The 17582-nt window shown below is 43.5% G+C and overlaps 1 protein-coding gene across 6 annotated transcripts in view; it reads left to right on the forward strand.

Moving 5' to 3' along the window:
* Positions 1–17582, forward strand: part of LOC129775387 (protein bark beetle) — a 69515-nt gene that overhangs the window by 36549 nt on the left and 15384 nt on the right. For all 6 annotated transcript variants that reach the window (XM_055780077.1, XM_055780081.1, XM_055780082.1 and 3 more), the window contains 2 exons: positions 11114–11289; positions 11352–17581. In XM_055780077.1, the coding sequence (XP_055636052.1) occupies positions 11114–11289; positions 11352–17581 (6406 nt within the window). The remainder of the gene's footprint in view (positions 1–11113; positions 11290–11351; position 17582) is intronic.

The following is a 17582-nucleotide window of genomic DNA, read 5'->3' on the forward strand; positions in this document are numbered from 1 at the left end:
TTTTCGCCGATAATATCCTTCAACTGGACAGATCATTTCATTGGAAATTTGCATGGTTACGCTTGCAGGCAAAAAACAACAAAAATGCGTTTTCCCAACACTAATGGTGTTGGTGATTACGTCTCCTATGCAAACATGGGCAGATCAGATCTCGACGTTTTATGCATTTTCAAATCATTTTGCATCGTATTTTTTTCGATTTTATGATTTCATGTACCTCCTAAGGAGATTTTCGCGGGGTCAAAGAATCGAAACTTTGAGCGCTTTGAGACACCCCTAAATCATGTCTGATTTAGCTGATATTTTGCATAGGTTTTTTTTGGGTTTTAGACATTCAATGATAATTTTTTTCCATACATCCATTGTATAGTTAGTGGTTGATAATTAGTTCATTACTCGCATTGATTTCCATGTGCTTGGATCTTATAGAGATTTGATGATACGATGTTCGGCTGTCAATTCAAATTGTTTCGTTGATGCTCGGGGCTCTTCTAATGATTATTAGCAGTGATTTTTTTTACATCGAATATGGAGGGAGAAAAGCAAAAAAAAAAACAGTTTGTGTTCAGAACTGCATAGGTTTTCTTTATAATTCATTCTAAATAAGTACTGGACTGGAAATTGATCAGCTCGTGAAAACTCCGTTTAACGAATCGAAGCACATCCATTGGTCCCGGTGGACGGAACTCTAACAACGCGACCAAGAAAGTGTAACCATCAGTCTCGTTAGGGTGTCAATTTATCCGTGAAACAGAAAATAGCTTCATTTCGTCGTCTTTTCGCACTATGCCTCACTGTCTTTACCTAGTTTCATCCGAGCCGGTACTACACGCCACCAAGCGCCACCGTTCCAATGGATGATCCGCACTAAAGTGAAACAAATTATGGACGCAAATTTGAATTAATAAGAGACCATCTCCATGCAGCGGTACCACACCGGCTTCGAAAGCTTCTCACATGTTTCGAGCTGTCTCAAGTCTCAAATTGGGGGGATTTTTTTTCGGCAGAAACTCGGAGCATGTTATTATTATACAAAAACGTACTAAGCTGGTTTGAAAGTATTTCTGCCAGTGATTCTCATATTTTCATTTTAAATCTCTTAAGTAATTCAAACTCTGAGAAAATGTTCTACAGTAACATAGAAACGTTTTTTCGAAGAACACACATGTGCATGTTATCTGACAATCGAAATAATAGAATTTTCGACAGATAGTACACCTGATTCAATTTTCAATAATTAATCCCCCTTATTCCACGCGGCGAGTGACGTGAGATAGCAAAGTTTCTCGCTTCATTGTTGAAGCTACCTTACTTTTCAACTTCTTTTTGATACCCGAGTTGATAGCATATGAGGACACAACCTCAAATCTCACCTAGTGACAAACTATAGTCACGCCATTCGCCTATGGGAATGCAGTGACTTGAGCCATCTCACCTCATTCGCCGTGCGGAATAGAGAGGAATATATCACGACAAAGTTGGCACTGAATTGTTTGTTTGAATCCAGGAACTTAATTAACACACTGTGTTTATGGCTAATAATTTCAGACCCACCCTCGTTGACAGTAATAGTTTGAAGGCAATGAACGACAAGCTAGCCGACAATTATCTACTGCGCACGATGAAATTAGTTAGATAAAATTTAAATTCAAACAGTTAATTAATTTAAGAATCATTTCACCTCGTTCGCGCACAACGCACTGCATGTCATTGTCTGCAATAAATGTACGTCCCGATGACGAAGCGAACACTGTAGGCGGTTGACATGGGACATGGGCGCCTCCCGGTTTGTCAATTAAGTTAGCTGCCCAGTAATGAAGTGGTGTGAGCATAAAATTTCATTATCGCTTTACGTAACCAGTTCGGGCGCTGTTGAGGCCATGTAAATCGGACAGGTCAAACTGGATAAATTAGGCCAACGAGGCGGGCCGTGGAGTCGTGCATGCTGACCCAATTACAATTTAGTGAATAGTAAGAAGCGACGAATGGCCTTTGGCTTATAAAAGTTAACAGTTACACAGATGTGATTCTTCATTATTCATTTCACAGTTTCTATTTATTGACCATACAGGGTAATATTACACGTGAATCATCTCCAACAGATGATGACGAATGCGCCAATACTAATTTTTTTTACATACATACATACATACATGCTCTAACGTGACAATTTTAATTGTTGTGATCACGCAATAAAAACTGTCCCACTACGAGGCGTAACAGTACCCACCCAATTCAAATGTTAATAAGAGCATTCCACTGTGTGCATTACTCAGCGTATGGTAGACTCCACGCCATAGCAGGTGAATAGCCCTAGTTCGCGTGACAAACTATCCAACGTTGCTCACGGAAACACAAGTAGACCGGACGAACCCTCACATTGTGTTACAACGCCGGCCGTTGAATTCGATTCGTTGCCATAAACATCCGCCTCGAGAGTAAAGGTTATGGCAGCGTTTGATGAATTAAGATGATTGGTCGAGCCGAACTAAACCAATCATGGAAAGCGGTCGGTATGACTTGCATGTATCGTAGTGCGAAATCGCGAGAATCAAGTCCAACCGGCCTGCGATTCTCTACGGGTCAATTAGAAAATGACGACATTTTGCACGTCCGACGCGCTTAAGAACGATACCGATCACGGATGAATGATAAAATACAGTCAGCTTCGTAGAACTGACGAGATGCCTGTGATCATATGAGTGCTACAGGGTATAAGTTCCAAGGCCTTTCGATTTTATGAATGAATAGTTGCTATGACTCGATTGTACTCCAATAGTGCACCGATGGAACCAATGTGTGTCACTGAGGGGCGCCATAGCCTTTAGCGCGTTACATTTCCTTCCGTCCACTTTCGACGCAAAGTGTAGCGGAAAACAGGTAATGAGTGAAATTTCCGCACGGTATTCACGAGCGTGGATTGAAAGCGAAAAAGGGAAAAGGTGAAGTGAATGTTGTTTTCTTAACCATTCAATGTTGCGTGTAAAAACATGAACGTTTAATGCCATGTCAAATAACAATACACGGGTAACTCATGTTGCGATGTCAGGGCGATATACACCTCGCTGTGAACAGGCAGAGATCCGCGCAGTTTCTACAGTATGGAAGTTAAATATATAATTACAATCGACTAATTTTCTCCATTCTCGGTAGAATTATATGTCGTTAGAACGAGAAACTTTTGGGATCCCAGATCAGCTTCATCTTATTATCATTCCACTTTTTTTAACTGAAATGTGTCTACAAGTCAATTGCATGAAAAGATACTTCACTGATGGGTTCCATCTTAATGGATTCGGTGTAGTCAATGAAAATTCTAACGCCTTTTGTAAACTGTAGGAACCTTGTTCCGTTTATGTTACTCGGCTTAATCGGCTTCGCATAGGGAATGATTTTCAACAAGCCTGAACAACATTATTCCATCTTTTCGGATAGTTTCAGTTCAATAGAGGCTCTTCGGTCGATTAAGCCTAGTAGAAACTAATCTTATTTCCTCACTCGCGTTGTTGAATTCCTGGCAACGAGAAGGCGAACTCTCTCGCAAAGATGTGTGACCCGGAAGGCGAATTAATATAAACACCGTGTTCAATATATTCTCATTCTTCGATTATTTCACATAGATAAAGTTTTTGCTACTATTTGAAATATTCCTCAAACTGGATGCCCACAATTTGTCGTTTTTGACATTGTAAAACTGTTGCAAGGCAAATCCGAAAAAAAAACAAAGTTCTTTAAAACCACTTCTTCCTCGAAGCTTCCGAACCTCCATTAACATAACGTTTCTTATAAGCTTAGCATCCCAAGTCATGTTTGAGCACATGATGCATTTGTCATTACGCTGCTGCTTCATTAATGAAGAGGGGAAAATATTGGACATGTAGACACATTTTACCAATTATTGCCGGACACCGGAAATCCGGTTACAGTGCGTGGTTCATAGATTTGGATGTAAGCCGCGACTGTATTCGCGTAAAGAGCAGACTTATGTTCATCCACCACTCGCTAGACATGCATCTCCACAGAATAAATCTCGTAGACAGTAATGTTTGTCCGTGTGGAAACAGTTACGATGATATCGATCACGCAGTTTGTAAATGTACGGATAACTACCTAGCCAGAGAACCCCTTTTTGAGGACCTGAGCAAAATATAAGACAACCCAGAGTTCCTATCGTAGACATGCTGGGGAATAACGTGCGGGACGTCTGCTTTGTTTAGTTGATTAGCATAAGAGGTCTAGCATAAGAATTTAATTACTTTGTGTTATTTTTTTGTTAGTTCGTGTGTCTTGAACTTTCTCATCGCAGGCGATGGTTGAATACTAGATACAAAATTTGGTCATGATGTGTAACACTATTCCTCGCCCAAACAGTCCTTCAAAAAACCTGGAGTAAACCGCGAGTAATCAGTCGATTCTTACTGAATGTAGAATGACGTTGCTTTTTCAAATAAACAAACAGGAAATTATCGGCTGCGTAGAGCTATTGAGGTTGAGCCCTACAAATACAGTGGAACCATAGTCATCCGCGAAATGGTCTGGCAAGGTCACCACGGATAACAAATAAAGGACTAAAAATGAGGTGAGACTAGAGATGGGTGAACGCTTACGAGCCGCTCATTTGAGCCGGTTCGTCAGAACGAGCGAACGATCCACGGCTCTTTTCAAATGAACCACGGTTCAAAAAAAAATACGCGGTTTAAAAAAGAGTCGCTTTTCAAAAGAGATTCGGTTCAAAAAAAAGTCGCGGCCAAAAAAAAGGCTGCTTTTTGGAAGAGTTTCGGCTGAAACATTCTGCGGAGCACGATCGGCAGAAAACATCGCATAGAACACTAGCATCCAGCGCGCAGCAATTTGGGATGCTGCGGAGCGACGGTAGCTTGGATTGGCCCACCACGGGAGGACCATTTAAGTTATTCGCGCGAAGTTTATGTTCCTATCGGTTATATTTACAACCGTAATTTGGTGAATTATTATCGTCAAATATATGTAATCTGTGAATTGTTAATGAATTTGTGTATTTACTCGGCGGAAGAAACGGTTCGCTACAATTGTGATGGTTGGTGTTGTTCCATTGATTTTCCGTCGGGATTTAGTTGTGATTTGTTGTTCCGCCGGCGGCTGTGAATTTAATAAGGGAAAGGATATCCCTTCGATGTTGAGCTTGAGCTTGAGCTTGGGTAGACTGTACAATTCGTAGTTGCTCTTCGTGATTGACCTGAACCAACCAATTTGCACAAAGAACACACAGAATGGCACTTGGGACTAGCAAATCATTCTCGTTGTGCAATTTTCGGTGATTCGAGCTTTAAATGGTCAATAACGACGCCGGCCACGTCCTTACAGTCACCAGGGGAAGGAAATGAATGTTAGTATGATATTCGCCGCCCGAAGGCCAGAAGGGTCGCCTCTATAGCGTGGTTCCCTAGCGTCTATCATGGAAGGGATAGTTGTTAGTGGGAATGGTTATAAAAAATCAGGATTCACTGCGGTAAGTGATGTGATTGATGTGAAAACGCGAACTATCGACCACTCGACTAAACGAAAACCTTAAAATCTCGTGTTACGACATGCGGCAAATATTATATTTAGGTATCCTAAGAAGGAAAACCTGTAAAATGAATTCGTATGGAAGTAGTAGTAATAGAGTGTTAATGTGTATGAGAGAAGGAGGAAGAGAGATAACTTAGCTCAGCGAGAGCTACTGTCCGCTCAACCGGGCCATATCGGCAATTCCTTCATCGGTGATAGTTTCACTGTGAAACTACGTATTCGAAAAAAAAACACTCATTCGTTAACATGTCACAAACACAAACAGGGTACAAAATTGCTGCGCCCGCGGTATGCTTTCGTATATTTAATTTTTGCCGAAAATTAAAACAAATTCCCTTCTCTTCGATTCACTGCACTACGGTACACTCACATGCACAAACTATATAATGGAATGGCAAAAAAAACAAACGTTTCTCGTGTATTATTCACTGCCACATGATGCACAAATAATTCACCAGATAAATTTTCAGCGGGGTCTAAAAACATTCGCGACTTTTCACCAAAATAGAAAAATTGTAAATTGTATCCATTCTCTGTGACGATGTTTCACGAATAGCTTCCGATCGATATCGGAATCCCGAATCGAGGTCGGCAAATACTATTTAGAGAAAGATTGAAAGAGAGTGAAATAACATAGCTGCTGCACCCAATCACCCAGGTCATTGTTCTGATAGCAGGGTTGAAGAGCTTTTTTATTTCTCGATGATAACATCACTGCTGTAAATTGATGCGCTCGAACTGTAGGAAATCACTAAGACTCGCCGATTTTGTAACGACCTAATACAAGCTTGCCTCTCGGGAGCATACGAAGAGGACGAAAACACGAAGTAACACTTCTTATTCTAGCAATTCACCCTTTTCTACAAGAAATACAATACATGTTTTCGGGAAACACTGTCCACATCATAAACAGTTGAATATGAAACCTTCATCTAGCCTGTTTCTCTCGGTCTCGCTCTCACACACAAATAAACCTTTGTTTGCAGTTTGGGCACTATGGGCGCAGCCATTTTCTTTTTATAGCTTGTAAATGCGGGTTTCGGTGCTCGGTGGCACACACGAAACTCCCTTTAAAAATGCCTCAGGGTCGGCATACGCTTTATTATTTGCTTGGGGAAAAACCTCGCGTTTGGCTACGTTGCCTTACCACCCACTTCCTTAACCTACACTCACCTGGAAGCTGGGCTGCGACGACTCGATGTTCCGGTTGTAGAAGGGATATTAATAATTCGTCGTCTGTCGGGAAATCGCGAATTCCCGGGAAATTCCGCGAGCACTCGCGGATAACGCACGATCGCACCTTTTTCCTCCCCGGATCAAAACCCCGGATTGATCTCCTTCTTTTCACCAATCTTTTCACTGATCTTATTCGCGCGAACAATCGCCTTTTTTCCCACACGCGAAATATCCTTTTTTCTCTTAAAATTTGACCGTTCCGTCCAAAGGTTTCTTTTCCAGTCCCCTTTATACCTTTTCAAGCCTGGTCGTCAACCTCTCGACCCGGTCATTACCCTCATGATCCCAGGTACAGGTCCGAATTCCCATTTTCGGACCTATCTAAATATTTGTCGCCCATGCCAATGCCATCTGGTGGCGGGTGCTGGTATCACCGGTTAAGGGCCGTGTACCCAGTTGTGGCGGTGCAAGTGAGGCGTGAAGCGGTGAAAATTCACGCAACCCCACGCTTAGCTTTTTCCCGACGGTGATTCATCAAAATTCGCGAACTAAAACACGCTAATTTCGTGTGTCTCAAACGTTCACCTCCATGAACAGTCACAAGCTACTGCTATTACAATTGCGGCTCCAGAGTATGCACATCAAAACAAAAAATGGCACCCCGTCAGAATGCACTTCTACGGAAAATTTTCGGCACAATATCACTCTAATGACCGGCTCCTAGAAATATAAATGTCCACACGCTATAACGGTTATAGTTATCACACTACAACGATGTGAACGAAACCAGAACATGTTTTCACTATCGGACTCCATTTGCTTTGAACGAAAATAAGCGCGGAACGGGAGAAAACGCGTCCGCACTCGATGACTGCCCGACGGAGACTCCCGACCAAAGATTTTTATGTGACTCGGAAAGGATTTCCCTTCGATGTTGAGGGCCTAAACAGAGTTATTATGGACTCGGAAACAACTAAACCGATCGACATGAAAATTGGTATGTAGGGGTTTTTGGAGTCGGGGAAGGTTCTTATGATAGCAAATGAAACGAAATTTGGCATGTGGAAGTTTTAGAGTGAAATAAATGATTCTATGGTGGTTTGACACTCCTCCCCGTCTAAATGGAGGGCTACCATACAAATGAAGCATAAATGTCTGAATAACTCGAGAACTAATCAAGTAACAAATGTAAACAAACTTGGCATATAGAGGCTTCAGGGATCGATAAACGTTTCTATGGTGGCTCGACACTCTTCCCCTATCTCTAAGGGGAGGCTGCCATACAAATGAAACACAAATTTCTGCATAACTCAAGGACTAATAAAGCAAATGGAGCCAAATTTGGGATATGAGGTTTTTGGGTACGAGAAATATTCCTATGATGGTATGACACCCCTCTCTTCTCTTGAATGGAGAGGGGGTTCCATAGAAATATTACACATATTCCAACCAAACATGAAAATTGAAAATTTTCGGAAATCTCTAAAGGAAAATGGGAAAATTCGAAAAATTCAATTCTACATTCAGTTCAACAATTACATATCGACAAGCGTTGTTAGTCCATTTGATGTTTACGGTAACGAAATTGATCTTCGTTCGAAAGTGGTCAATGTGATGAAACGCGCTCCTATATCGTCTTCTATCTATATAAATAAAAATGGATCGCTGAATGTGTTGATTAGAACAAAACTCGAGAAAGAAATTGTCCGATTTAGGGCTGTCTTTATTCTATCATATTCTCTGTATCAAACATTTATTCCATGTAACGGAGAAACATGTTATTTGCAAGTGAATGAAAAATATTGCACGAGAATTGCGTCTGAAAATAATCTTATATTATAATGACGAGTATTGGTAGAAGTACTGAAATTTTATAGTAAAAAATAATTTTAAAGGGTAGATTAGAAGATCAATCAACGAACAGTTTTGCGATTGGGTCCATGAACGTGCGCTTAGTTAGAAAACGTGGATGTGATAACGAAAAATAAATTTTGGGCGGGACGAAGTTTGCCGGTTCAGTTAGTTTCTAATAAAACTGCTTCTTGGTAATCGTTTCAATCTACATTTGGCAACGTATTAAACCAACAACAATGTTTTCACAACAATGTACGTGTAATGCAAAAATACAGAAGCACTCCCCACCAAATCGGTTTTCATGTAAACCGACGCTTTGTATCATTCCATAAAATACTATATTGGATTTGAAGTTGCGAACAAAATTTTACCGTGATTGAACGGTGACTGCTCGCTGGTAGGAGCAATTCTGTGCAATATAAATTTCAAATGCTCTGCTTTTACACTCTGGCCGTTTCGACGGGACCGTGATGGGACCTAAATTGCAATATTTCCTCTCTCCACAGCGTTGCAGTGTTTGTTCTCTACATTTGCATTTCGAATTACGTGCGACGATATATAAAAATAGACCTTCATCGAAACATTAGTAGTCCGAGTGTATGGGAGAATGCTTCCTATTTTCATCAAATTAAACCATTTACTGAATAGGGCATTATGATGTACAACATATTGAACATATCCGATTCGATTGGTATGTAAATCAACATAATCAGTTCGTAGCAAAAACAGTTAAAGGGTGTGTCACATCAAATTGCATCACGGAAAAAACGCTGTAGAAATTTAAGTTTTAGGAATTATATCTTCAGCTTTCGCTTATAATCAGATAAGAGTGTATAGATCACGTTGGCCATGCTTCACTGTCAATTTTTCGTAAATTTGGAAAAATGTCGTCGAACGAAAAAGAGCGTCGTGAGATAATCCTGTGCACTCATTTCGAGAATCTGGAGTTGTCACATCGGGACATCGGTAAGATGCTGGGAATCGTCCAATCCACGGTCAGCAGAGTACTAAAACGATACTTCGAGAACCTACCCATCGACCGGAAGGTGAATGGATGCTCCGTCAGTGAAAAAGATCACAAGAGCGTAGTTAAGCAGTTTAGACGTGATCCGAGAAGTTCGGTCCGGGATGTCGCCAATAAGCTGAATTTGTCAAGTTCATTCGTCCAGCGGACCAAGCAGCGGGAGGGCCTGCGTACATACAAGGTTCAGAAGGCTTCTAACCGCGACGAAAGGCAAAACATGGTGGGGAAGACGCGAGCCCGGAAGCTGTACACCGAAATGCTGACGAAGCCGCATTGCCTGGTAATGGACGACGAAACCTACGTCAAAGCGGACTTTCGTCAGCTGCCGGGCCTGTTGTTCTTCTCCGCAGAGGACAAATTCAGCGTTCCGGAGGAGATTCGCAAGCAGAAACTATCCAAGTTTACCAAAAAGTACATGGTGTGGCAAGCGATCTGCTCTTGCGGAAAGCGGAGCGCCCCCTTTGTGATGACCGGCACGGTAAACGGGCAGGTTTACCTTAAGGAGTGCCTACAGAAGCGCTTACTACCACTATTGAAGCAGCACGAGGGGCCGACCATCTTCTGGCCGGATCTCGCTTCGTGCCACTATTCAAAGGACGTGTTGGAGTGGTACGAAGCCAACGGGTCACCTTCGTGCCAAAGGAAATGAACCCGCCCAACGTGCCGGAGCTTCGCCCAATAGAGAAATATTGGGCGATTATGAAGCAGGCCCTCCGGAAGAACCCAAAAGTTGTCAAATCGGAGGCGGACTTCAAGAGAAAATGGATTTCTGTTCAAAAAAAACTACAACCTGACGTTGTACAGAATCTTATGGACGGGGTAAAGAGGAAGGTGCGAGCATACGGGCTTGGGCTCGAAGTATGAATAAAAAGAAAATGCCAAAAATTGTTTAATAGTTTTTATTTTACTGTCTAAAATTTTCAAAAGGATCGGTCTACTGGGCGAATTTCTACAGCGTTTTTTCCGTGATGCAATTTGATGTGACACACCCATTATCAACGTGAACAGTATTTCATAAAACCGTGTCTCATAGGGTGCCGATTTCCTTATGAGTTTTATTCAATTAAAATGACGTAGTCGAATAAAAACAATTCCATGGTCAATTGACTTGTACATTTGTCGCTTATGTTTAATAAAAAATAAACAACTAAGGTATAGGAAAACCAAATAATTTCATACATCGTTTCTTTTCCATCCCTAGTGTATACCGTCCTTTACGCGCAGAAAAACTTCCCACTTCCATGTACGGCATGGCGCGGTAATTGCGCCAACTTCAGCGCTTCACCTACATTTTTGCGCCTCCCGCAAACGTGCGAATGAATTCTTTTCCCGGAATTCATCCATTAAAACATGGTTACTGTTACAAGCTTTCGATTTTATTCCGATTTACGTCTAGCAGATTGAATTGTACTCTCATTAGCTGCATGTAATTGTGTGAAAAACTGCTGTAATTAATATGGATTAGTGATGTTTTCTTACGTTTCGTTTCTATTTCTCCTCGCGACATAGGGTTCATCGGAAAACAAGATTATCTTTTCGTCGTTGCCAAACTCGGGCTACAAAGATGCAGCGTCAGATCCGAGAGAAGTGGGCGCTCGACTAGTGGACGGACCAAGTCCTCTGGCCGGGAGACTCCAGCTGTTGAGCAAGGGAAAATGGCGCTCTGTTTGTACCAACTCCAAAAAGTAAGTTTTGCTGTAATACAGGAAGCGATGTTAATCGATGGTTAATGTGTTTTATCTTTCAGCTGGACGATCTCCAATTATGAAACGGTTTGTCGTCAGATGGGTTACAAGGGTGGACGGTTCTGGTACTGGATGGATCGCATACAGAATTATGCACCGAGACTGTTGTACGAAGACCCACGATGTGTTGGAACGGAAGGTTCGATATTCGATTGCGCTTGGGAGAGCAGACAGATCGGCTCGGGTGTTTGTGACTATCATAGCGATATTGGGATCCAGTGTTTACCATTGTTCGATAAAGTGACGCCCCATTGGCGGGGAATTCGGTTCGAGAATGCTGAGAGTAAGGAAACGCTAGCGCACAATCATATATTGTATGATTTCATCTCGCTGTCGGAGTTGAGGAATGTTGAAATTATTAGAGCAGGGACGGGAAGAGGAGGGAGTGTGGAAGCTGCGATTATGGTGCTTGGAGTGCCTCCGATATTAGACCATGTGCTAATCGATCATTCATCGTTCACCGGCATCAACGTCACCAGGCATGATGCTGCGTTTAATTTCAAGGATGTTACGGTGAGAAGAAGTAACGGTTTTGGGATCTTCGTGAACTCAAGCTATGGATCTACGTTGCTCGATGGAGTAACGGTCAGCGAAAATGGAGCTGATGGTATACGTTATGTTGGTCACGATTTACGTGCACACGAACGCACTGATCGGAGCAAATTGTTTGACTTTTGTACCCTCACAACCACCGCATGGCAGATATACCCCTTACATCTGTCATTCGAGCAATCTCAATTCGCTTTATCCCAAAAGCAATGTTCGCAATCGTTGACCACCGGTAATAGTTACGTCTTGACGCTACACTTTGTCTACTTTGAAGTTGCTCGTAACGAGAGTTCTGTTATCCAAATTTATGACGGTATGTCAGAGAGCGATCGACTCCTAGCTTCCTGGAACATTCGCAATTTCACGCGACCTCAAAGTGTCACCAGTACTCGGGAGAAAATGTTTATCAAATTTCTAGCCGAGCCCAGGAGTCAGGTGTTAGCTCATTTCCGTGTAACTGCCGGTGTTACGAAGGCATATGATCTCAATGTTACGCAGGCAACCGTTGTGGATAATGGAGGCCGTGGAATTGCTATCGACAATCTCCGGTCACAAGTTCACGTTCACGATTCAGTGATCTCAAACAATAAACATGCAGCAGGTTTGCATGTCACCAGTGGAGCGGGAGACATCAATGTCACCGATTCGAAAATTAGCTTCAACGTCGGAGATGGGATCAACGTAACATATTACGGCGGAAACAGAAACATTTCTAGAAGTTCCTTGAGTTCCAACCAAGGTTATGGTTTCGCCGTTTGGTTGAATCAAACTACGAAGGATCGTCAAGAATTTCTGGAATTCAATCAAAGCACCACGATTGAATACTCCAACATAGTGAACAATCTGGAGGTCGGTGTTTTGCATGGGAATTATTGTGGCGATTCTTGGGTTAACATCACCGGTAATTGGTTCAATGATAGTTCGGGCAATGCGATCGACATACAGTCTTGTTGGTTCGAAACGATCGATAATCGAAGACTGAGACTTCAAATAGGTCACAACAATTTCGAGCATTCGAACAAAATTGGAATAGTGATAACACCGGCGTTAAATTTGGAAGGGAAGATCGAGTACAATCAGTTTCTGAAAGGGAGGTATGGCTCGCTGCTCATTCGAAACAAAGCCTGGGAGGAGTTCCGTCATCTACCGGTGCGATTGATTGTGCAACATAATCATTTCATGTACAACAGGGGCATCTTCGTAGTTTCATTGGGATTATCCCCAAATACGGATCGCAAAACCCAGTGGCTACTGTTCACGAGGAATTTTGTGAAAAACAACAAAATCAAGGAAGCTTTCGGTCCACTGGAAGATGAAGGGGAAGGTCTGGGTGGAGAAGGTCGTCTGAATCCAAGGTCTCGTGTCGCCGCTCCGGTGGTAATATCTTCGAACAATGTGGACGTCTTCAGGAACATCATTTCCAATTATGAGTCCAATTACGAAGTGGGGTCGCAGTTGTCCGATCAGAGCAAGGCGTTGAATGTGACTTACAACTGGCTCGGCTATCAGGAGGAAGAGAAGATCTACGAACGGCTGTTTCATCGTAAAGATCGGTATGACTTGGCGAAAATCGAATACTTTCCCTATTTGCTGCATCACTCCAATCCGGGCACACAAACCATTGCGCAGTATGCAAAATTTGTACCATTTTTCTATAAAGAAGGTAGCGATCGCATCGGTGGGGAGGTCGATGGTCAGGAGATTCTGCCCTCTGGAAGTTATACCGTGGAGAGGGATATCAATGTGAGGCCCGGAGGCAAGCTGATCATTAACTCGGGAGTTATTCTGAACTTTGCTCCAAGTGTTGGCATGATGGTTACTGGAAAACTCGAAGCGCGAGGCCGCAAACCGGATGATATTTTGTTCACACTGAAGCGGGAAGCGGTCATGATGGAGAACGACACTACGGAAGCGATTATTATGGATACGGAGGTTGCGATGGATATCGAAACGGAGTCGTTCCTCGATGCAGAATCTACGGAACATCAAACGCCTAAGAGTCCCGTTCGGTTGGTTGGAGGTATCTCCGATCACGAGGGTAGACTGCAGGTATACACGGAGGGTCGTTGGGGTACTGTATGCGATTACGGTTGGACGATGATCAATGCGGCGTTGGTTTGCCATCAGCTCGGGTTGGCGCTCAATCCAAGGGATTGGAGGTTGCTGCGATCGGAGGTACCGGGTGCGGGTACTTCGGAAGATGTACTGCTTTCGAACGTTCGGTGTACCGAGCATGATATCGATATAACAGAGTGTCGATCTGAGCGAGCTTCTCGGGGTGAGTTCGAGAATTCTTGTAGTCACGAAAACGACGTAGGAGTTAGATGTTATGAAGGGGCTTGGGCTGGACTGCGCTTTGGAGTACTGGCTGAAAGAGCAGATCTTCAGTACGTAACTATCGAAAAGGCTGGACTGTTCGATTATATGACCGATACATTCAAGCCAGCACTTCAAATGGATTTCGCTCGGCACAATTTGGACAGTATAAGAGTGGTGGAAAATCTCCAGGATGGATTGGGGGTGATCTATTCGGATATCTACGCCGGATCGTCGGTTAACAACATAAAGAATTCAGAGTTTGCATCCAATCGTGGCAATGGAATAAGTATCAAACAGCTAGGATTGAAAATCCATGGAAGCATCATCAGAGACAATCGAGGATTTGGCATCAATCATGATTCTGTCCTGGCGGCAATGGAACAAAGGGAAATCACCAGTTGGTTCAACATGGTTCCCGATTTCAACATTGACGACTCGGAGTATAGGCCAATAATGCTACCACGTGATTCGCAAAACATCGATATTGACCAGTGGCAAATCAAACACATCATTACTCTCCCGGTACACGATGATCCGATCGAAAAGCTGATTACGATCCGTTGTCAGCCTGGATACGTGATCGGTTTCCAGCTGTTGAACCCGATTGAGAACCGATCGACGGAGGATATTTGGATATTCGATTCTTTGGCCGGTAACACAAATTCCGATGTGTGGCAGGTCAAGAGGGATCTAAGTGTGTTTCCGCTCACCACTAGCAGTTACGGTGCGATCCTTCACTACAAAAGTGGTCATAACGCTTTGGGAGGGGCCGTGCTCGTTTTGCGATCAATTCAAGCACCAGTACAAAACATCCGGAAGCGAATCGTGCGTGGTCCGGTGCCGACACTTCAGATTACATCGACGAAAATTCAACGGAATTTCCGCGGAATGACAGCCACCTATTACAATCGTTACTTGGGACAGAACAATGAACACTATCTGCGTAAGGCGAACGAGTCGATAAAGCTGGTGAACTGTGAGATCAGTCATAATCGTGAGGAAGCGATATTCGTACATTCCCCTTTCTGGGATGTTCACGAGAGTAACATTTCGGAGATAACGATCCACGTCAACAACAGTATGCTACGGGACAACGGACGAGGGATTCGGCAGTTTTCGAAGGATCTGCGATCATCAAATAACCTGTTCCACTATGTTCTGCAAGATACAACGTTGGAAAGTAACTCTTTCGGTGGGTTGGAACTCAGTTTACCGTACGTGTGGCAATACAACGAGAACTTTACCCATTCGGTGTTCCTGGGAAATGACACCTGGGTTAGAAACAGGCGATTTGGAATCCTGATCGATGGTCACTACGCCGCGGTGAATATTTCTTCCAACATTTTCATGGAGAATACTTGCGCCCAGGGTTTGATCGGATTCAAAGGAATGGAGAAGAAACTTCGGATAGATAACAATCGAATCGTGAAAAACTCCGGGAAATATATGGCAGAATTTCAGTCGGACAGTCAGAGTGAAATTTTGGGCGAAATCCCGGCGATTTTTGCGTACAATCACATCGAAAACAATGAAAAGATCGTTCCGAAGCGATCGGAAATGCGGAATTTCATTCGAGGGGACGGTGGAAACGCCAAGGAACCGACCTGTGTGATCGGATTCGGTGGCGTGCAGAAGGTGAAAATCTATCGAAACGTGATTTCGAATAATGAGCAGGACTATGACTTGATCGCCGGTATCAAATCGGCCAGATTGAATAACTTTTTGGATGTTCGGGAGAACTGGTGGGGTTCGCAGGATGAACAGCACATCCGGGCGAGGATTTTCGATTTCAACGATTGGAATAACCATGCCGAGGCGCAATACCGGCCGTACCTGATTGAGGATAGTATCGATGGAAGTGTTTCGGTGTCTGCCACAAACGATCGGACGTCTTCGACGAACAACTTGGGTGGTAAAATCATGGAAGACATCTCTGTGTTTCGCCGGGAGCAACCATATGTAGTTAATGCCGACATAACAATCATGCCGGGGGTCACAATGAGTGTCTATCCGGGAGTTGTGATGGAGTTCGCCCCGAATGTTGGGATACTGGCATTGGGAACATTGATTGCGAGGGGAACTCGCGACGGTGAGATCATCATGAAACCTCGCCAAAAATTCTCAGAAGAACTGAATCGCGTGGAGAGATCCCTCGAGAACATGGTCAACTATGATTCCATTCGACTGTGCACCAACAGAAACTGTTCCGGAAGTGAGCGAGAAAACGAAAAAATACGAGAGGGCTTCCTGGAGTATTACAATCATACCACCTTGCAGTGGATTCCGATATGCGACCGAAGATTCACCGAACGCAACGCTCAGGTTGTGTGTCGTGAACTGGGTTACGATCCGCTGGATGTGTTCTTCGGACACGATCGACGCATTGAGTTCCACACAAATTCGCTGACCAGGATTTGGACATGGGTCGAACCGATGGAGTGTCATGGTGATGAGTTGAGAGTTGAAGACTGTCCTGAACGGCTGAACGGTCAACTGTACGGAAGGCGTCATGAGTGCAGATGGGATTCCGAGTTCGTGTTCATCAGCTGCAATGGAGAGCCGGAGCAGAAAAACTATTGGGGTGGAATTCGATTTGCCAATCCGGAGTTCGAAGCAAGTCTGTACGAGCATAGGATTCATGATGCAATAACTCATTCGACGGGTAGACCTGTGGAAAGTGTGTTGGAACTCGTCCGTATTGAGCGGGCTGGAATGTTACATGGCGAGAAATCACCCGCCGTGCAGACTATTTCGAAGAATCCCAGTATAAGTTTTGTGTCGATTACAAACAGTGCCCATCATGCAGTCAATTTGGTCTCGCCGAGTGATGCGATTCATTTGAACTTTTTGAACATTTCGGGTGCGTTTGGACAGGGAATCAACGCCATCTCGTTGACGGGCGAAGGTCGAGAAAGTGACGAATCCAGCTATAGTCCTCTGAAGGATTTGGATCTTCCCTACAATCTCTTCTCGATGATAGATATCTGCGATACAAATAAAGAGGTTTACCTGGAGGAGCGAGTCGTGGTTTATTACAAATACGACAACAATCCAGTAAATTGCGTCAAAATTTTCAAAAGTGCCTATCGAGTGAAACCACTCGGATTCCGATTGCTGCAGTCGAATCTATTCAATCACTCGAAGGAATACGGCCGTCGAGATATGCTTCAGCTGTTGGACGGAGATATCTACAATGTTTCCGCAAAGGTCGTCGGAGTGATCGATGCCGATTCCGACAATCAGAAGAGATTATTCAAAACTATCGAACCCGTGCTGAGTGTGCGATTGATCGCTAGTGGTGCTCCCGCTAGACATGGTTTCATCGCGGAGGTTGTAACGCTACCGACTTCAGCAATTGGATTTAG

This window comes from Toxorhynchites rutilus, chromosome 3, assembly GCF_029784135.1.
Source record: "Toxorhynchites rutilus septentrionalis strain SRP chromosome 3, ASM2978413v1, whole genome shotgun sequence".
NCBI lineage: Eukaryota > Metazoa > Arthropoda > Insecta > Diptera > Culicidae > Toxorhynchites > Toxorhynchites rutilus.